This window comes from Sebastes fasciatus, chromosome 2 (genome assembly GCF_043250625.1).
Source record: "Sebastes fasciatus isolate fSebFas1 chromosome 2, fSebFas1.pri, whole genome shotgun sequence".
NCBI lineage: Eukaryota > Metazoa > Chordata > Actinopteri > Perciformes > Sebastidae > Sebastes > Sebastes fasciatus.
The window spans coordinates 42,298,119-42,320,648 of record NC_133796.1 but is presented as its reverse complement, the minus strand read 5'-3'; the positions used below and the strand labels follow the sequence as shown (position 1 = coordinate 42,320,648).

Genomic DNA, 22,530 nt, shown 5'->3' with positions numbered 1-22,530 from the left:
CTGGGAGGCTACCAGGAGGCAAGCAATCGGCCTGCTCCAAACGGGCACGCGCTCCAAACGGGCACTGCACTAGTTCCTTTAAAGCATTCATAGTTAATTTATTAACCTTTAACAAGCCATTAGTTCTACCTCATAACCCTTATGAAATGGTACTTGTGTAAAATAATACAGTGTTAATACTGCTTATTTTTTTTAACTTAGGTGAGAGTAAAAACATTCCTTTGTGATGTTGACGCTGTTTATTCAGAGACTGTTTTATATGCATGAATGAAACTGAAATGAATGAAAATAGACAGGGAGATGGAAACTTACTTACAGTAACCTATATTTAGAAACAAATCTATATTACGGTCATATAGATTTGTTTAGATATTTTGGAATATTATTACCTGTTTCACTTTGACTGAGATTGTAGTGAATCTACAGCCACATTACGACAAGAGAGGAGAGGAGTAAAGTGTGTCGTACTCACTCCGTGTTGTGTGCCAGGTGGTTGTGTTGGGGAGGCTCTGGCCAGGAGGGGCTCAACTCTCCTCTCTGCGTCTCCCTGGCTCTCCTCCTTCGCTCCCTCTCCACCTCCTCAGCATCCTCCTGGCTCCGCTGGGCCGTCAAACTGCAACCAACATGGACACCAACAAGCTGTCACCACACTCCTAAAACACCCCCCAAAACACCCAATTAAGAACCTATAGGAGCCAGCTAACATCCTATGGGTTCCAAGCATAACAGTCTTAACATACAATTTCCCTGTTTGTCCTCCTTATGTAGCTTTAAGGTCAGAAAAAATTATCTTCACACAATTTGACAGTTATCACATACATTATATATTCTGTATCTGCTTGATCCAGCCACAATGGAAGTGTTACACTGAGTGAAATCTTCAACCCAAGTTCAAAACCCATCATATCGTTAGACATTTTAATAATTGTTTTGTTGGTTTTGAACATTATTTGGCTTCACAGAATGAGTTTGTAATAACAGTTATTACAATTAGTGGTTTATGGGTTAAATATAATCAGTAAAGCTCAAGTTCATCGTCCATAAGGCTGACAGCCAGGAATATGAACAAAACTAGTTATTCACACAGCTTCCATCTGTTTGATGCTACTTGATCACTTGAAAAGAGATGTTGAGTATGATGACTAAGATAAAGTTAGTTTTTCCCCTCTACTTCCACAGCTGCCCCAAATCCCTCAATCCCCAGGGACTAAAACTCCAGATACACTACATAGCTAAAAGTATGTGGACACCCGAACATTACAACCATATATGATTTTTGAACATCTCATTTCAAAATCATGAGCATTAATCTGCTTCTTTAATAGCCTCCTCTTCTGGTTTCAGTCTTTCCACCAGATGTTGAACCTGGCTGCAGAGATTTACTTCGATTCAGCCACAAGAGGTCCAACACTAGGGCTGGGTACCAGTACCCTTAAAGTGGTACCGATATCAATAGAGTACTTCGTTGGATACCCATAAAGTGGAAGCTGTGTGTGTCCCACTGGCTTTGTTCCCTTCTCTCCCCGGGCTCAAGGCTCCACTCAAATCGCTTCAAAAAAGAAACAAGCTGCGTTGTATTTTAATTTGGGCTTTAGGCTACCGGATGTCATCTTCTTTTACATTCAAAGCTTCTATTGAGGTTTCCAGATGAAGCTTTGAATGTCTGTCATCATATTTTATGACCCTCAAAAAAAAATCCTCAAACAAAATTCTCAATTTGAATAAAGTGATTCATCGGATTGAATGAGCCAGTCTTCTTTCTTTTTTTTTTTTTATTAAATCAACTTTCTTTAATGAATATAACTGGTAAGTTTTCTTTGATTGCTGCTAGACTGCCCCATTAATACAGGTATATTTTAATAGAAAACAATGCAATCAAACTGATTTTGTCACTGACGCTGGCTCGCGTTAAATAAAGATGTTCCACGTCGTCTTTCCCCTCCAGAAGCCAGGCTGTTGGTTAGGTCTGGGTTAGGTGGTCAAACTGAATCTTCTTCTATAGCTTTCTGCCAGTAAATGCATCTCTTACTTACAGATTGTTTCTACAGATCTATGCGCTAGGAATTGGACAAAATTACGTAACCACACAGGAGGGAAGTTGCAAATATCACGTGGCCCATAAATGCACAGGAAGCGATCTGCAAATGCGCAAATTTCATTCCGCGTGGGGAAATGGATGTGCAAATGCACATATATCATTTTACTACATGTATACATATAACATTTTTATGTGGAATTAAAATACATATTTACAGAGTAAGTTATGTTTATTTGCAAATCGCCCCGTATTTTTGTGGATGTGACTTTAAACAACACAAATACAAAAATACGTTTGTGGGTAGTGAAATATTAGTAGATCATGGACATAGTACGTATTTGTGAATTTTCTTCTGTGATTTACAACTATTATCTATAGATCTGCTGTGGTACGAATCGGACAAAATTCCGTAAACAATAAGGAGGAAAGTTACAAAAGTCACATGGCCCATAAATCCACAGGAAGCGATCTGCAAATGTGCAAATATCATTCCACGTGTAGAAATGGATGTGCAAATGCGTATATATCACTTTACACGTAAACCTTAAAATACGTATTTACAGAGTAAGTTATGTATTGTATGTATTTATTTTTGTGGATGTGACTTTACACAACACAAATACAAAGATACATGTTTGTGGATAGTGAAATATTTGGAAATCATGGTACACATTTTGTGGATTGTCTTCTGTGGATTACAACTAATAAAGTCCAATAAAAACCTCCATATAAACCCATCTTCACTCTCAACTTGTCAAATACCGCCGGTTGGTAAGTGACCCTCGGCATTGGAAACCGACGCACGAAGGCACCCTTTAGCAACAGTATGTGATGAACCGGGCTTTCAACTAACTCCACTAACCCGTGTCGTTATTCGATGGTCGGAGCAAGTGATGTAGTATCAATAGCGTGAGAGTCCATGGGTGGGCGGAAGGGGTGGATGGATGGTTCAAACAAACACAAGACTTTCAACCGCGTGACTTGTCGGTATTCTGTGAGTCACATGAGTGTCGCGGGGTTCTACTTTAAAAGTCTGTACAACATGAAAACACTGGCATAGTCGAAAAATGTTGTATTAGTCCCTTTTATTATGTCGGCCTCCCAAAGTGCAATCAGTGCTTAATATTTACAAAAGGTGAAAAAATAGAAAATAAGCTATGTACAAAATTGAGTTCTTCAGTAACTCCATACTTTTCTGTCAGAAACAGGCAAAGAAAAACAATCCAAAATGCAATCTGTAAATTCTGTGTTACCTTCTCTGTAACCACTTCAAGATAAGACTGACTTCACTAGGCCAAGATGACCCCCTTTTAAACTAATAGCCCCTCCCCTGGGCGTATTACTTACATAGAAAAATACCAATTAACAACATTCTTCAGCAGAAGAGATATTTATAGCCCCTTTAACCTAGGCATATTTTACATATAAATTCTATACCTCTGTCTAATCATTCCCCCCCAACCAAAACAAGTTAATTTATAACAAAATCCCAATTAAAAATAATAAACATATTTATGCTGATCACATGACATAAAAAACGCGCGAGAGCGCCCTTTTTAACGGGGGGACTTGTTACGGCCCTGTTTCGCTCGTCAAACCCATGAATGGGACATGACAGGATGGACATGATTACAGGATGGACAGGCAGCGTTTCATCAACTGGTGAGTGAGAATAATGTTTGTGTGAATATATGCGTATAGGAAACAGCAGAACAATCAAGTGTGCACCCTTGGTCGCACTACTGACAAACAGTTTAGGGGAGAGGGATATGTCGCGATGTGTTTTAACTTCGGAATGAATCAGGAAGGGAGCGGAGAAATGTTTGGCGTATGTGTGTGTGTGTGCTGACTGCAGCCAGCGGGCCAGCGGCGCAGCGGAGAAATGTTGATGTGTGTGGCCTGAGGTGATGTGTGTGCGCTGCTCACAGTCAGTGACGGCTACTCCGTCACATCATCCCCCTCCTCCCGGAGGTTGGTGATGTGCGGCAACCTGGAAAGGTAATCTGCCACCACATTGGCCTTGCCGGATCTATGTCGGATGGTGAACTTGAAGGGCTGCAGTGAGAGGTACCATCGAGTCAGGCAGCTGTTGTGATCCTTCATGCTGTTTATCCAGGTGAGAGTCCGATGGTCAGTTTCCAGGTCAAACTCTCGTCCAAGCAAGTAGTAATGCAGGCTCTCCAGTGCCCACTTAATGGCCAGGCCCTCTTTTTCCACAGTGGAATACCTGGTCTCACGTGGCTGCAGCTTGAGGCTGAGGTACAAAATCGTGTGTTCATCCCCAGGGTCCCCTTGGGCCAGGATTGCTCCAAGGCCGACTGCCGATGTGTCCACCTGTACCAGAAATCTTTTGTTGAAGTCTGGACTCTTGAGGACGGGAGAAGAACACAGGAACCCAGTAACCTGGTCAGATGGCTGTTTCACAGTCATCTGACCGGGTTACTGGGTTCCTGTGGTCGCGAACTGGGGCACGAATCGCCTGTAACACCCAATCAATCCCAGGATCGATCGTACCTCCTTCTTGGTCCGTGGTCGAGGGCAGTTCTGGATAGCTTCCACCTTATCCACTTGCGGCCGTACCTCCCCTCGTCCCAAATGGTAACCAAGGTACCGTGTCTCTTGTCGTGCCCACTCACACTTGGAAAGGTTGAGTGTCAGCCCAGCCTTCTGGATCTTTCCCAGGACAAGAGATAGATGTTGGACATGCTCTACCCAGGTGTTGCTGAAGATCACCACATCATCCAGGTATGCAACGCTGCAGTTGTCACAACCCTGGAGTACTCTGCTCATCAGTCTCTGGAAGGTGGCTGGTGCTCCATGTAGTCCAAATGGCATCACTGTGAACTAGAAGAGTCCAGCTGGGGTTCGGAACGCCATGTAGGGTCTGCTTGACTCCTCCAGCAGCACCTGCCAATATCCCTTGCGGGTGGTGATGTACTTGGCAGCTCCAATCTTCTCCAGCAAGTCCTCGATTCTTGGCATGGGATAGGCGTCAAACTCTGGGATGGCATTGATTTTCCTGAAATCAATGCATATTTGGAGGGAGCCATCCTTCTTGAAGACGATGACCACTTGACTACACCACTCTGAGCTGGATGGTTCAATCACTCCAAGTTTCAACATCTCCTCCACCTCCTGCTGCAGTTTTCCCACCAGCTGCTGCGGAATACGGTAGGGACGTTGACGAATTAGTCGTCCATCTTTGAGGCGAATGACATGCTCCACTAGCGTTGTCTTCCCTGGGCTGGCAGCAAATAAGGACGGAGTCGTCTTGAAGACCTGGAGGAGCTGTGCAGCTTGTCCTGGTTCAAGATTTGCCAACACAGGAGCAGCTGGTGTTGTAAGGGTCTCCAGTCCCATCTCCACCTCTTTTTCACTGTCGACCTTCCTTGCCAGCAGAACCTCCCCTGGAGCCTGGATCAACCGGTCCTTCCACTCTTTCAAGAGGTTCACATGGTAGGTCTGCTTGGGTTTCTTCTTCTCTGGGTGATAGAAGTGACCGGACCCATTTTTCGGGTGATGAGGTACGGCCCTTAGCATTTTGCTAGGAGCTTGCTGTTGGATGAAGGGAGAAGCAGCAAGACTTTTTGGCCAGGCTGGAACTCACGGCGCCGGGCCTGTTGGTCATACCAGGTCTTTTGGCTTTTCTGGGCCTCCCGCAGGTTAACCTCTGCCTCCTCCTGGTACCTTGCCAGCCGATCCCTCATCTCCAGCACAAACTGCACCACCCCTCTGTCGTCTTGCGAGGTGGAAGGTGTCTCCCAGCCTTTCTGGAGCAGATCCAAGGGTCCCTGTACCTCCCAGCCATAAAGCAGCTCGAATGGGGAGAAACTAGTTGATGCCTGGGGAACTTCACAATAGGCGAAGAGCAGGAATGGCAGCCAATGGTCCTAGTCCTTGCCAGTATCATCCACGAACTTCCGCAGAATATTCTTCAATGTCTGATTGAACCTTTCAGCAAGACCATCAGTATGTGGATGGTATGGCGTAGTCTTGATTGCTGAGATGCCCAGCTGCTTGTGGAAGAGCTGCATCAACCTGGAGGTGAAGTTCGTTCCCTGATCCGTCAGGATCTCATCAGGTATTCCCACTCTGGAGAAAAGTTGCACCAACGCACGCAGCACAGCAGGAGCGGTGATCGTGCGCAGGGGAAAAGCCTCTGGGAAACGAGTAGCATAGTCACACACCACCAATATGTACTGATGTCCACCACTGCTTCTCACCAACGGGCCCACAATATCCATGGAATTCCTGCGGAATGGAGTGGAGATAACAGGAATTGGCTGCAGAAAAGCTCGGTCAGACTTGAGGGCAATGCATGTTTTTTGACATGTTGGGCATGTGGCACAATATTTCTGAATGTCTGTGTACATGGAGGGCCAATAAAAGCGTGAACTGATACACAGATATGTTTTGTGGCGGCCAAGGTGTCCAGACCATGTGAGTGTCTGTGCTAGGTGCATGACAAGTGACCTACAGTTAGCAGGAACTACTAGGCGTTTGTGGTCATTATCAACGGTGTACAACACATAATTTTCCACAATAAACCTTTCCCTTCCCACACAATCTCCCTCTGCTGCCTCCCCCACCTAAGCAATCAAATGTTTCAAAGTTGTATAGCACAGAAATATTTCCAGGTACTGCCCATATTTCATTTGACAAAGGACTCTTTGTTTTGGGCTCTGCTGACTTCAGCTGCTACTCAAAGCGGCGTTGGCGACGGGACTTTCTTGGGCCCTTGGTGCCACCATCGAACAGACTACTGTCAAAGTCTGGGAGAGGTTGAGCACAAGGATCCTCTTTTCTTAGACCCTGAGTGCCACCCTCACACAGACCACGGTGAAGGTCTGGGAGCGGTTGGACCCCAGCTTTCGCATGGGCATGAAGTGATCACAGGACAAGAAACAGTGACTTTGACTTCCCCTCTCTTCCCAGAGTCGGTTTCCACTGGCCTGTTTTCCTGCAGCAAGTTCAGAAGTACAGTTAAGTCCCAGCCCAAGAGTGCAGCAACAGGTAACTTTGCAACCACCCCAACAAGTAAGGCTGTTCATCAATGGTAACAGTTAAGTCAGATGTGGGATAAGGATGCTTATCCCCATGAACACACAGAATGTCCTCTTGTCTGCTGTAATCCACACTGTTTACTGGCACCAGATCCTGCTGCACCAGCGACATGAAGCTACCACTGTCCAAAAGAGCAGTAACCTGCTGGCCATTAACAGTCACAGTTTTGTAGCGTTGTAACCTCACTTCACTATCCTCCACCTCAGGCCGGGGAGCATAGCAAGCGCAGGTGAGTTTAGCTTTGCGTATGGGACACACAGAAACTTTGTGCCCTGGCTGTTAACAATAAAAACAAACAAAGTCCTTACCGGGTCCTCGTTGGTTTAGGGCAGAGCTGAGGTTACCTGGTGGCTCCTGGCTAGACTCTCTCCTCAGAGGCCGGGGCTGGGGTAGCTGAAGTGTAGGTCTGTGAACTGCACTGTAGGAATGTGCAGCTGGTCCTCCTCTCCGAGCGTTGAGGTACTGTAGCGCCAGCTTGGTAGCGGAGAGTACCCCCTCTGGTTCATGCTCCTTCACCCAGGTCCTCACTTCAGGGGGGAGTATCCAGGGTAGCTGCTCCAGGATGATGGCCTCACCGACCTCCTCCTTGGTGTGCTGCTCTGGCCGAATCCAGCGTCGATAGAGACCCTTAAGGCGATGGTAGGTCTCTGTGGGGGTTTCACCAGGTCGTAGCGCTGTGGATCGGAACCGCTGCCGGTACGTCTCTGGGGAGATGTCAAACTTGGTCAACAGTGCTCCTTTCAGGTCGTTGTAGCAGTGGGCCTTCTCCTCATCCATCATGGTGTAGGCCTCCAATGCATTCCCAGACAGCACTGGAACGAGTCTGCATGCTCACTCACTCCCTGGCCATCTCCATGTTTTGGAAATGCGCTCAAACCGTAACAAATAGTTCTCAATGTCCTTCCCCCATCTGAAACTGGGATAATTTGGGCTCGGTGTAATGTCTCCACTCTGGCCTTGGATGCTCAGGGCTGCTGCTATAGTCTTGCATCGGAGGAGAACGCCTCTGGTGGTGCATGCCGTTGCCCATGCCGGGCTGCTGGCGTCGGCAGATCAATTCTCGGACTGCTTGCTGTCACCGTGCTTGGAGTAGGAGCGGCGTATCTCAGGCCTCAGATCTCTGCCAACAGGCCCTCCTACCTCCTATTTTGTGCTGCCAGAAAGTCTCTCATCATTGTCAGTAGTTCTTCTTCTGGCCCCCCAGTTGATGATGGAGCTGCAGGTGCTATGATATCTGCTCTGTACCTGACCCCCTCCTCATCCTCCTCTGAGGACGTCATAGTATGATCTGTCTCCCCAGCCGGGTCCATGCTAGCTGCCGCGCCCTCCTCTGACTGCCCTTGCCGTTGGGAACACAGTCCTGTGCGCTCCTGTGTGGTTATGTCCTTCCGACTAGCCATTCCACTTCTGACACCATATGTCGCGGGGTTCTACTTTAAAACTCCGTACAACATGAAAACACTGGCGTAGTCGAAAAACGTTGAATTAGTCCCTTTTATTATGCTGGCCTCCCAAAGTGCAATCAGTGCTTAACATTTACAAAAGGTGAAACAATAGAAATTAAGCTATGTACAAAAACATCAAATAGCACTGAAAATTGATTTCTTCAATAACTCCATACTTTTCTGTCAGAAACAGGCAAAAAAAAAAAAATCCAAAATGCAATCTGTAAATTCACTGAGTGTTACCTTCTCTGTAACCACTTCAAGATAAGACTGACTTCACCAGGCCAAGATGACCCCCTTTTAAACTAATAGCCCCTCCCCTGGGTGTATTACTTACATAGAAAAATAACAATTAACAACATTCTGCAGCAGAGAAGATATTTGTAGCCCCTTTAACCTAGGCATATTTTACATATAAATTCTATACCTCTGTCTAATCATTCCCCCCCAACCAAAACAAGTCAATTTGCAACAAAATCACAGTTAAAAATAATAAACATATTTATGCCGATCACATGACATCAAAACCCTGCGAGAGCGCCCTTTTTAACGGGGGGACTTGTTACGGCCCTGTTTCACTCGTCAAACCCATGAATGGGACATGACAGGATGGACAGGCAGCGTTTCATCAACTGGTGAGTGAGAATAATGTTTGTGTGAATATATGCGTATAGGAAACAGCAGAACAATCAAGTGTGCACCCTTGGTCGCACTACTGACAGACAGTTTAGGGGAGAGGTATATGTCGCAAAAAAAAATGTGTTTTAACTTCGGAGTGAATCAGGAAGGGGGCGGAGAAATGAGGTGATGTGTGTGTGACACTATGCATGTAACAAGCATATATTGACGCACCAGCCCTGGTCAGTCCAAAAGTAACGCAAGAGGGGTACAACACTGATGTTGGGTGATAAGGTCCGGTTCATTCAAGTTCATCCCAGAGGTGTGGGATGGGGTTGAGGTCGGGGTTCTGTGCAGATTAGTCAAGTTCTTCTACACCAAACTGGGAAAAGCATTTCTTTATCCAACCGACCTTGTCATGTTGAAACAGGAGAGGATTTTCCCAAAACTGTTGCCATTAAGTTGGATACACACCGTTATCTAAAATATCTTTGTATGCTGTAAGATTTCTTTTAATTGGAGCTCAGAGGCCCAAACCACCAAAAATGTCCCCAGACTGAAAGTGCACAAATGTTTGTGGACAGAGGGGTATAAAGCACAGGTTGATATAGTGAAGAGAGATACTATATACTGTAAGCCCATAAACCACTCTGGCACCCAGCTACACATTATTCACATTTCCTGTTTGTTATTTGTCTGGTATAAAAGCGAAAGTTATCTATAGAATAGTTTATATTTGAGGATTTTCTCAGGTAAGTGGATTTTGAAAATCATAGGGGAAAAATAGTTGTTCTTTTCTTTCATAGAAAGCTCATTGAGTTCTTCTCTTTCCAGACGGAGCGACTTTATAACAATAACTCTCTTTATTGTCCAAGCACATCTGGTGGAGCTGGAGCCAGCTGCTGTGCTGTTTCACTTCATTTCAATCTCTGGAGAGAAACAAAGAGAGAGAGAGGGAGGAGGAGATGGAGGAAGAGCAGGACGGAGGATGGAGAGAGGCTGTAATCCTGAGTAGTCAGAACTCCATCTCGTCATACTTATGGAGGTCTGGAGGGAATCTTGACAAAAAATTTGGAATAACAAAAACTTTGGAAATATTCAGTCACCTTAAAATCTCTGGAGAGCACCTGTAGGTTGGGTACAAACAAGTTTTCCAGAGTGTGTCATTGTTTTTAAAGGATGATTATGGTTTACAACTTGGATCGTATTTTTGTAGATTTGGCCCTGACAACATTGTGCTCACCAGAGTAATCTCTGTGAGCTCAAATGTCTGACTGGGCAAGAAACATGACAGTCACACAGTACATGTTTTAATCCAGCACTTGGGGTTAGCCAAACTACTGTCTGTTGTAAACATCCATGTTAATTCACAGACGGACTTCGTGGTTCAACTTTGACCTACTACACTGTTAGTTGTACTGTAGTTGTTTACAAACACACTTTTCCTGCACAATGAGGGATTATCATCATCATTTCAGACACGTTCACTTTTAGTTTTACCTCCAAATGAAGTGGTTAAAATAATCTGGCTAAACTGTCATGGATGATGAATGATCGAGTTATCCATCGGATTTGAACATACATAGCTATATGCCACTTCTCATATGATCCTTACCGTTGACCTGTTTATATATTTGGCATTGTGTACACTTGAACTTGCACTTTATTTGTATTTTATATTATTATTTGCATTCTATATATTTCCACTCTTTCCTACTTTGTACTGCAATTGCTGCACAACATTTTCCCTTGGGATCAATACAGTTCTAGCTTATCTTATCTTCTTTAAAATGTAGAGTGTGGAGGATTTGGTGGTGTGGTTGCAGATTGCAACCCACTGAGTACCCCTCCGCTCACTCCTCCTTTTCCAAGACTGACGTAATGTGAGTCGCTAAGTGCCAAACTGTGCTAACGCCGTTCTCCTTGCTCAGAGGCCATCCATACCATAATAACACTACTTTAGGAGCAACAGAAATCCGACTGCGGCTGGCGGTACTACGGTTTTACACTCTGCGGCTCACGTTACCGCAGTTTCACAAGCGTGTCGGAGAACTACGGTGGCCTTCAGGTAACATAAAAACGTGAAAGGCTTTCTCTAGAGCCAGAGTTTGGTTTGTCCGTTCTGGGCTACTGTAGAAACATGGAGGAGCAACATGGAGGACTCTGTGAAGAGGACCTGCTCCTTATGTAGATATGAAGGACTCATTCTAAGCTAACAGAAACACAATGATTCTTAGTTTCAGGTGATTATACACTAATGAAAACATAGTTATGAATATTATATTCCATTTCTGCTAATAGATCCCCTGAAATGTTACACTCTGTTCCTTTAATAGGCGAGATTGGAGCAAATATGATTAAAAAAATATATTTTTATAAAACGGTCACTATATCCTGACAGTAGTTCATGAAACAGGTAACCTGAAAAAAATCATGTCCCTCTGTGTCCTCCGCTGTCTTCCGGTGCTCATAACGACATCTGCAAGATTTCACAGACCGGAGGAAAACAAGCAGTCAGAGCTGATCTGAGGTCTGAGGTCTGCTGTCCATCTGCCGTCTACGAGAGACGGCTGTCAATCACTCGCGAACTCCGACCAAACGGTCAAACTAGGCAGCGTTGATCAAATATGAATCAATATTCTGTTACGTTAATGTCTATTTCTCTCCTCAGATGTTCTCAGAATCATCTTGTAGTGCACGGTTTAGCTGTAAAATGAGAAAGTTTGTGACGCCGCCGCCATTGTGAAATCTAGTGAAGGAAAGCCAAGTTCTGGTCACATGACCGGAGCACAGCCAACAGGAACGCTCTCTCTCTCTGAAATGACCTGTGATTGGTCAAAGTCTCCCGTCACGGGCTAGATGTTCTAAAGCCTGAAAACAGAGCCATGAGGAGGAGCAGAAGTCTAGTTTTCTCTCAGAACACTTAAATTACAAAATGCTGAAAGGTTATTATGTAATTTTGCCCAATGATGCCAAAAATATACTGCATACTGTGGCTTTAATATGAGGCGTCAGTCAGATGACTGACGCCTCATATTATAGCTCAGATGAGTTAGACAAGTTAGACAATCAAGTGGATATCTTCCAAAATTAAAATCTTTTTAATTTCAAAACTCCCTCTGTTTTCTTGTTGAGCTGCAATGGAGGGTCAGTAACACAAAGAGGGAATTGTGTACCAAAATGGCTTGAACTTTGGGAGATACTCACTTCATTTTGTTAACTCTGACTGCTGAAGCCTCATATTAGCTTCAGATAAACTTTGCATCTTTGCACAGAACGAGGAGGACTGGTAAAATCTGTTGGTAAAAGCAAATTGTGAATTAAGTCCTAAACACTGCAACGCTGAAAAACAGGCCAAAGCCTCGAGCTTGTTGGTTCTCATTAAAAAAAGACATAAAAAAACAGACCACTTGCTTTTGTAACACAAAGGCCTTGACCCAAAAATATGATTGATTCTCTGAACATGTCACTCCGTCAGCTCATCAAACATTTGGCTGAATGAAATCATCACGATGAAATATCCTTAAAGTGTAAAAAACAAATCCAAATATAAAAGGCTGATGCTAATGTCATTGGTTGTGGTTGTTGGTGAGGACATGGGTCATGGACGGCTGTGAGTCAAACATGCTGTGGTCATTATTATGTGGGAAAGTGACCTACATAAGATCAAACTCACTAGAGATGTAGAGGGAGCCATATTGGCAAGAGTCAGTCTTTAGTTTCTGTAAATCAATTTGATGTGTGATAGGGATGTTTTGGCTTCTCACTCAGGCTTTTTTTGGGGGGGGAACTGGATCAACTGGGGACGAGGTTTGATTTTCTGGACCTCATCATCGCTGCCTGAAATACAACAAGGGGAAGGAGTATGAAATCCTCAAATGACCTTATCAGTGGTGTTGCATGTTTAAAAGTTTAAGCCGATAGCTAAAAATCATTTACTCCTAACTTAAAAGAATCATCTGAAACTACTGTGTTTCAGTGTGAGCAACATATTATCATGTGTGCACGAGATGGATCTTGTTAAAGTCATTATCTTATTATCAAGATGGGAATTTTGTGTAGAGATGCACCGACTGCAATTTTATTGGCCGATTCCGATATTTGAGTCTGACCTGCCGATTCCGACTTTCTTTCTAAGAACTATAATTACTAACTTTTTTTTACCACCATCCCAGAAACGTCCCATTAAATAATTTCAACTGTCAACAATTCTAAATGTTATCCTTTTACTTTGTTATTGCCATCTATCATGGTTATTTGCATAGAAACACACAACTCAAATGATTAGGAAATAAATTATTGTATTTTTATTTTATTATTGGCATTAGTATTTTAAATTATGTAGTTGCTTAGAGCTAGTGTTGGGAAGTTAAGCAGGTGACAATTCCCTCTCTAATATCTATTTTATATTGCTGTGAAAACATCTCCTTCAAACAACTGGATTTATTCAAGTTTCTCCCTGAAAACTAAATTTTACCAGATTATATTTGAACACATCATTATAGTGTTATAATTTACCTTCGCCGAATTCTCATTTTTACTTAGTAGAGCTTGCATAATGTAATAATGGAACTGCCGTTAACGGAGCTGTGTAGCTTCGTGCCGTCAGCAGACGAGCCGGTCACTGTGATCACTCTGAGCAGCATCATGGGAATGAATAACAATATAATAAGAGTCTGATAAAGTGACTTGTTCCAAGTGTTGTTAAGGTTGTTCCTCACAGCTGTTTTTGCAGTTGTGACAAATTGAGAGCTTCATGTCTCCATCACTCACACTGAAGAACTTCCACATCGACATCATGATAATTTTGTGCGAATAAGATAATAGCTTGGGCAGATAATAACTTAATATCTTATGTCTCTGTTTATATACAACTAATCTGCAACAGCAAATACCTTTAGAAAACTCTTTACGTTTTCTATTAACATAATGAGGAAATGTTTTTAATCACCATCACAACATATTTGATTATTTTCTTCCAAAATATCCGATCTTGCAATGCAATTACTGCCCATATTGACTATTATTAAGCTTTTATGGGGATGTTTAGTCACTTACAGTACTTAGTTACAGTTAGGGAAAGATCATAGTCTGGTTTAATACGGAAATAGTCAGCAGTGACTTCAGAGAGAACATATTTATTAACGTTTTATCTAAACCACGATCTTCCCCCAACCTTAACCAAAGTGCTTTTGTTGCCAAACCTAACTACAGACAGGATTCTCGATGCACTTTGGTGTTAAAATCCTGAGCTTTGTACGCCCTCCTTCCACGCTGACCACCTCTATGTGACTCAAGTGCGGTAGATAAATGTAGCTTTTCATTCACTAAACAAACACGTAGCCTCTCGACATAATCCAGGAAGCCATTATGTTTGACACCACAGAGTAATTGGCAAAACAATTTAGTGCCATATAGACAGACTTTCTTGGAGACAGGTTGCTTGTGCACACAAGATAAAAAAAAATATCTTTTGGGACATTGGGGGCTTCAAAAATATCTCTGAACACAAAGTGGAAAACCATCTACTGTACAGTGATGACAGATAACATGTCGAGATCACAACTGAGGGCAACAAGTCATATAGTTATAGATAAGGCATGTCTGCTGTGCTTTGTTCACACAGTGAATAACTGCTGTTACAGGCTATTGTCTCTGCAGGACAGTCTGTACTACCAGGTACCTTCAGAGTCTGCTGGGACATTTAACTTGATGCTGTGAAGCATAAATGTGAAATGAGCAAATCGTGGGGGGAAATCTGTCTGATACGCATCACTTTTTCCACCATTTACACAATGAGGCAATGGAGGCCTGGGGAACTGCATTTTCTTTGTGTGTGTGCGAGCAGTTGAGCGGGGGGGGGGGGGGGGGGGAGCGTTCAGGACTCAGCCAGATGATGTCATGGCCATTAAGGAAGTTGCAGCTATAAAAGAAGCCATTGAACTCATAGCTCAGTGTCATTTTCAGTGAAGTCACACAGCAATGTTCCACCGATCACTAAGGAAACAAGAACCTCACTGACGCTGAGGAACAGTAGTTAGGAGAGGGCTGCAAATATGGAAAACAGCACAAGAGATCAGGCTCCCGGTGCCTGTTAGAGGAGATAAATCAGAGAAGGCTGTGTTAAGTGGCCAACAGGCCAACAGGGAACTAAATTAGCAACAGGGTACAAAAAAGAACAAAAGGATACGATAAAAGGCGATTGAATTGAAAGTGATTGTGATGATAGAGATTATTGAGCCTCCAGCATCCTTCTAAAAAGGAAGTATTACGGAAAACTCAAATTGTCTTGTTTTGGGGTTCATTTTGCAGTTAGCTAACATGTTGGGAAGGAGGCTAAATAATGCTCCAAATTTAGGCTACATTTTGGTGAAGAAAAACTGGCATGGCCAACTTCAAAGGGGTCCCTTGACCTCTGACCTCCAGATATGTGAATGAAAATGGGTTCTATGGGTACCCACGAGTCTCCCCTTTACAGACATGCCCACGTTATGCTAATCCCATGTAATGCACTCTTTTTCATGCAGTATAAATATGTCATCTATTCTAAAATGGTGTATTTGAATATTTCTGCCTACTGGGCAGTCTTGGAATTGCATAAATTGGGAAAAGCTGAGACTCTTGTAGATCAAATGAGCCCAATTGTGTTCATGTGTGATGATTTTTCCAAGCAGAAGTGCTTAGACATAAGTGAGCATGGGAATGGCCATCATATACTTCTATCATAATGTTCTAAGACCTTATATACTTTCAAAATGTATTTTTATCAATTAGGTAATTCATATTGTTTATTTCTGACTTATAACAACTTGACACTCAGTGCTGAGCTGCATCTCAAATTAATCTTCAGGTTCTCAGCTTTCAGGTGATGTACACCACTTCTCTGTGACATCTACTGCTGACCTGCTATCTCCCCCTAAAGACCCCCTGGACCCCCCTAAAGAAGACAGAAATGGGTCAATGAAAAAGAGAGATGGAGTGGAAAAGGTTAAATATTTGATATACTGCTGGGTGTAACTGTAGGATTCTAAAAGTGTCTTAGCGAGGCTTTTGCAGTTTGAGACGTTATTTAGTGTGATTTAATTATGAAGCTAATATTTCTGCCTGTAGCGCTTGTGTCACAATTGGAAAAGCTATTGATATCAGTGTTTTTCGGAATCAGGTTTTTATACTAGATAATGCCTTTGGATAAGGTGTGGTATATGAAGGGAAATGCTACCAGTAAATCACATTAGTGGTTCATGAGTAACGCAACTTGATTAATTACAGGTGGGTGTGAAGCTCTGGAAACCAAACGACTTGGAAAAAACAAACTAATTTTATGAAAACAATATCAGTGTACTTTGCAGGTATACATTAGTCATACCATCCGTCAATAATAACTCAATAAACTGTTGATGATGAGCAGTTCTTAAACTCGGCGCTGTATTCACTATAATCACCTCTGACAACATGTGGCTTTGAAATGGACTCAACCGGATCATAGACCACATTGTGGTCTTCTGTTCCCTGCTCGTCTGGTGTCTGGTGTCTGGTATGGTTTGATTCTAGGTCCCTTATCGTTCTCTTTTTGAGAACACAGTATACCCTTCTTAATTGGCAACCATACTTAAAGTATGCAGAAATACTTTAAGTTAAACCAATCTCTGACTGTATTCAAATGAATGGGAACAACCATCCATTCTTCTCTCGTTTCAGTGATTTACGACAGAAGCCCTGAGAGGCAAGTCAAAAAAAATTAATTGTGGTGATCCATTATTTTCTAAGTCTGTTCTAAATTGCTTTCTATCCTGTGTTTATGACTTAAGAACGGGCAGTGCTTGAAGTGGAAAAAAATAAGTGTCGGTACTCTCTTTTCACTTGTTTGGCGTGTGTATCAGCCGCAATCTCTTATTCCTATTTATTCATTATTTCTTTAAGCATGTTAAACTGTGTCAGTCATAATAAGCTGTGGTTTTATTGCTATTATTATACTTGGGCTATGCATCTTCTAGAGTTGGCTTATAATACTCCAATAATATTCCAACTGGAACATTATAGGGTTAAAGTGGTGTGTTTAGTGTTAATAGTTAAAGTGCTTTCCTGTGTTATCTGACTATAGGCTTATAGTCGGGTATCATTCAGGTGTTAGGAGCAGTGTCCCAGTCAACATATTATACAGCAGGATAAAGAGACACATTCTGAATATCTATAGTGAATAAAAGATACTAGGAGATATACTAGGATCATTTTGGACCATTATTATTACTAATTAAATTATTTTTATTATTAATCACAGCCCTCGTCCGAATATTCAATTCTCAATTCTTCCGTCCGTGTTTGTAGTTATAATACTAATTTCGGCCATAAGAGGCTGAAGTGCGCCACCACACCAAATATAAGGATTCATGTTTTCGTCCAGGTGAGTATTACAACAACAAACACACACCTGCCAAAATTTTTATTCCACCTGTTTCACAGATGAAAAAAAAGTAACTTAGAAAAATTGTTCTGGCAAAATCTTTTTTCCACCCGTTCTTAAGTCATAAACACAAGAGAGAAAACAACTTAGATCAGACTTAAAGGGACTGTTTACAATTTCTTACACGTATAAATCAATCCGTGTCGGTGTTCCATGCGCGCTCGCGTGTGTCTACGCTGTTCAGACTCAGACTCCAACACAAACTACAGTGAAGCACCAAAACCTCTTGGTTGTATCTAGTGAAGCCCGTCTGCGGTCGGAGGACGCGGGGGAGACCGTAGCTTTGGTCTCCAGGACCGGAGTCTCTGCTGTACTCTGCTCCTCTGCTCCTCTGCCTGCCTTCACTCACACACCGCGCTCGTTCTCGCTCTTTCGCTCCACCTCTCACGTGCATGCGCGCACACTCCACACTGCAGAAGAGTTAGTTTAGCTCTGAGAATATCTAGTGAATGTACAGTGGACGTTTGTGCAGAAATAACTGCTGCAGCTCCTCCAGACCAACAGAGGTTTCCCGTGTCTTGTGAAGTGACGGGGCTCTGCAGAGAGAAACGTTATCGTCTCCGACCAAAACTCCGGTGTCTCCCCTGTTCCCTCCGACCGCGGTCGGGAGGCTGAGGCAGGAAAAAGCCAACACTAGGATCAGCATTGATTCATGGAGAGACCTTGGTCTGGTCAGCTAACATTACTGCCAAGCAGCTGAAATATAGAGTGATATTGTGCTTTTAGCTGACGTGTGTCGCCTCACTGTGTTGAGCGATGCTCGTTCATGTCTATGTAGAGCGAGCACAAGCGCGAGCAACAGGACGCTGACTTTCGTTGACTTAACGGCCACAGGTGTCGCTGTTAACAAGACATTTCTGATTCTTACAAACAGTTCCTTTAAAAAAATTGATCACCAGAATTTCTTTGTTCTTTTTTGCCTCTCAGGGCTTCTGATAACAAAGATAGCAAGAGCGGTAAATATGGTTGACAGCACAGACACCCCTGTCATGTTTTCTGCAGTCTGTTCTCCCTCTACATAAATATGTACATCATGTATACTTTATATATCAAGTCTCTCATGTCATTACACTGTTCCATGCTCAGGATGAGTCATCTGATGATCAGACTACCATATAATATTGGTGGGTGATGATGGTGATCTTGTTTTAACCACTGATGATTAAGTTTGATGTCATTTTGTCACTAACAGATACAAGCAAACTAAATTTTGGCGAGGAAAAACTGTCATGTCCATGTTCAAAGGGGTCCCTTGACCTCTGACCTCCAGATATGTGAATGTAAATGGGTTCTATGGGTACCCACGAGTCTCCCCTTTACAGACATGCCCACTTTATGATAATCACATGCAGTTTGGGGCAAGTCATAGTCAAGTCTGACACACTGACAGCTGTTGTTGCCTGTTGGGCTGCAGTTTGCCATGTTATGATTTGAGCATATTGTTTTATGCTAAATGCAGTACCTGTGAGGGTTTCTGGACAATATCTGTCATTGTTTTGTGTTGTTAATTGATTTACAATAATAAATATATACATACATTTGCATAAAGCACGTGTATTTGTCCACTCCCATGTTGATAAGAGCACTTGACAAATCTCCCTTTAAGGTACATTTTGAACAGATAAAAAAATGTGCAATTAATTTGCAATTAATCACAATTAAATATTCTAATTGACTGAAAGCCCTAATCAAAAGTAAAAGTACTCACATGCAGGCAGAATGGCTCCTGTCAGTGTAACATCATTATAAATGATTATTTTAGTGCATCTACATATTAAACACATTTCAATATCAATCTGGTCGAGAGTAGTAACTGTCAAGTAAATGTAGTGAAGTTAAAAGTAAAAGTGAAATAATACCCGAACCCTGAAGTAAAATACAAATACCTTAGAATTGTGACGACAATTTATCCACACTGAATGAACTCATTTTATCCTGCTGGTGCAGGTAAAAACATCACCAACCTGTGAACGTCATGTGTTAAAGGTAGTGTCCTCTCACCTGATGAGGTTCTGCAGGAGCTGTCTGCTGGAGCTTTTTCTTCTGATGGACTCTGACATGGTGGATTGGGCTGCTCCTGATCGGTGGTCCTGATTCTGGTGCCGGTCGTCGTGCAGCCTCTGGTCCTGGATCTGACCTTGGTTCTGGTCCTGGAGGCTTAGATGTTCCCTACAGCTGCTCTCTTGTTCTTCTAAGTGTGTCTCTGTGGCTCACGTTGGCCTCTCTCTCTCTCTCTCTCTCTCTCTCTCTCTCTGTTTGCTCGCAGCTCTATCCTCCCTCCATGTGGTTTTCATTGAAGCCTCTCACCCTAACAGGGGTCATGTGACTCACCCAAGGGGGAAAGTAAGATGATATCATAACAGTGGATCAGTGACAATATTATATGCATGTGTATTGTACATATTCATATTGTGAGCAGAGCGACACAGTGAGTGTGTTGTACACTCATTTTCTGAACACATTTAGAGACTCCAGCTTGTTATAAGAGAAATAATTAAAAAATGACACAATAGCTGTGAGATGCAGCTTCATCCTCCATTGTTGTTGTTTTCTGAACAGAGTCCTGACTGTTGAGTGATTTACAGCCTAATAGGAGCTGCTAGGTGTCTCACGAAGTTAAAGTTTGACGTTTGGTAATTAATTAGTTTTTTGTTTTCTGTTGAGATCCAAGAAGCAGAGAAAAAAAACTGGAAGTGTCTAAATCAATCAGTAAAGATGATAAATGACTGTGGAAATAATGTTTTAAAAACAACTTAAGATCACCGGTTAGCATGAATGTGCACATTTATGTGTTTTTCTCTTCTACTTTACATAAATGTTTCTGGTGATAGTATACATTCTGTGGTGTTCTTATATACTGGAAAAACAAAGTACGGAAACTTGTGTTTGGTGGATTATTTCTCTGTTGTTACAATGCTAATTGGCATTGTATTTTACATCGTTGGAAAGCCTGTTTATTTACCTTCGCAATGATGTCCAACTTGTGATGATCATGCATTTGCGGGATGAGCAGCACAGCTGATTATGTGGGTAGCGCCCAAGAAAAATTTGCCAAAATACTCTGCCAATGGTAAACAGTGTATTCTCATAAGGCTACCAGGAAGCCTGCAATGACTGCCCTTCACCGTCAGGCCCGTTTGCGCTGGTGTCGCAACACAGACAATGGAACCAGTGATGAGTCCAGGTTCTGTCTGCCAAAGTCAGATGGCAGGGTCAAAGTATGGAGACGACGTGGAGAACGCTATGGTGATTGTTGCACCGATGGAGTAACAGCTTTTGGTGGGGGCAGTGTCATGGTGTGGGGCGGCATCTCCCTCACTGGCAAAACAAGGCTTGTCATCATTGAAGGCCATCTCAATGCAGTGAGATATCGGGATGAGATTCTGCAGCCAGTGGCGATCCCATATCTCCACAATCTGGGACCTAACTCCATCCTCCAAGATGACAACGCTCGCCCCCACAGAGCCAGGGTTATCACAGACTACCTCCACAATGTGGGAGTAGAGAGAATGGAACGGCCTGCCAAGAGTCCAGACCTCAACCCAATTCAGCACTTGTGGGATCAGCTTGGGCGTGTTGTACGTGTTAGAGTGACCAACACAACCACGCTTGCTGACCTGCAACGAATCCTGGTTGAGGAATGGAACGCCATCCTACAGCAACGTGTGACCAGGTTGGTGACCAGCATGAGGAGGAGGTGCCAGGCTGTTGTGGCTGCGTATGGATCTTCCACCGCTACTGAGGCTCCTGACGGTGTATTAAATGAATAAAGTGTAAAATAGCCAATATGTCTTGTTTGTTCCTTGTTACTGATAGAGAGTTCAATCATCCAATCCACCAAACAACTCAAAACAAGAGTCAATACCAACAGGAGAATACACTGTTTACCATTGACGGAGCATTTTGGCAAATTTTTCTTGGGCGCTACCCACATAATCAGCTGTGCTGCTCATCCCACAAATGCATGATCATTACAAGTTGGACATCATTGTGAAGGTAAATAAACAGGCTTTACAACCATGTTAAATACAATGACCTGACAATGATTGTAACAACAGAGAAATAATCCACCAAACACAAGTTTCCGAACTTTGTTTTTCCAGTTTATTTACTTTGAATCGCACTTCTGGCAAATTAAAATCTGAAAAAAGAACATTTACATGCCTATAGAAATCCTGCAGAATGGTCCGCCAACCACTAATTTGCCACAGGCCAAGCACCTTTGTTACAAAAAACCCTGCAGAATCCAATAATTTTTTTTTTTTTAATTAGGATTAAGACAACTATAATAACAACTTTTTTATATACTTAAGTATATTAATGTTGATTTGGAAACTAGTTCTTAGCTACATCTGGTGCAACACATCTCTTCTCCTTGTGTCAGATCCCTGACAAATAAATGTAATAAACTAAACTCATTTTAAAGGAACTTAAATTGCAAGAATGTATAGGAATTAGGGCTGTCAGTTGATTGAAATATGTAATAGCATGATTGTCCATAGTTAATTGCGATTAATTGCAAATTAAGCACACCTTTTTTATCTGTTACCTTGAAGGGAGATTTGTTAAGTATTTAACACTCTTATCAACATGAGAGTGGCCAAATATGCTGCTCTATTGATTAACAATAATAAATATATGCATATGTATGTATACATACATATGCATATATTTATTATTGTTAATCAATGAACAACACAAAACAATGACAGATATTTTCCAGAAACCCTCACAGGTACTGCATTTAGCATAAAACAATATGCTAAATGCATTTTTTAAGGAATTTAAATGGAATTTCTGATGTAAAAATTTTTTATAGGAATTGTATATTATTGTGCAGGAAAAGCTGAGTACAAGTTCAACTTTTTCTATCTATCGTTATGGAACCGGAAATTAAATACAAC

At 42.5% G+C, this 22,530-nt stretch overlaps 1 protein-coding gene across 1 annotated transcript in view; it reads right to left on the bottom strand.

The window, feature by feature from the left end:
• The window catches only part of LOC141761087 (uncharacterized), a 48,495-nt gene extending 28,632 nt beyond the window's left edge, over positions 1-19,863 (bottom strand). Inside the window, exons 1-2 of the mRNA XM_074624317.1 lie at positions 19,628-19,863; positions 473-613 (exon numbers count right to left, since the gene is read on the bottom strand). Of these exons, the coding sequence (XP_074480418.1) occupies positions 473-613; positions 19,628-19,686 (200 nt within the window). The 5' untranslated portion in view covers positions 19,687-19,863. The remainder of the gene's footprint in view (positions 1-472; positions 614-19,627) is intronic.
• Between the last annotated feature and the right edge of the window lie 2,667 nt (positions 19,864-22,530).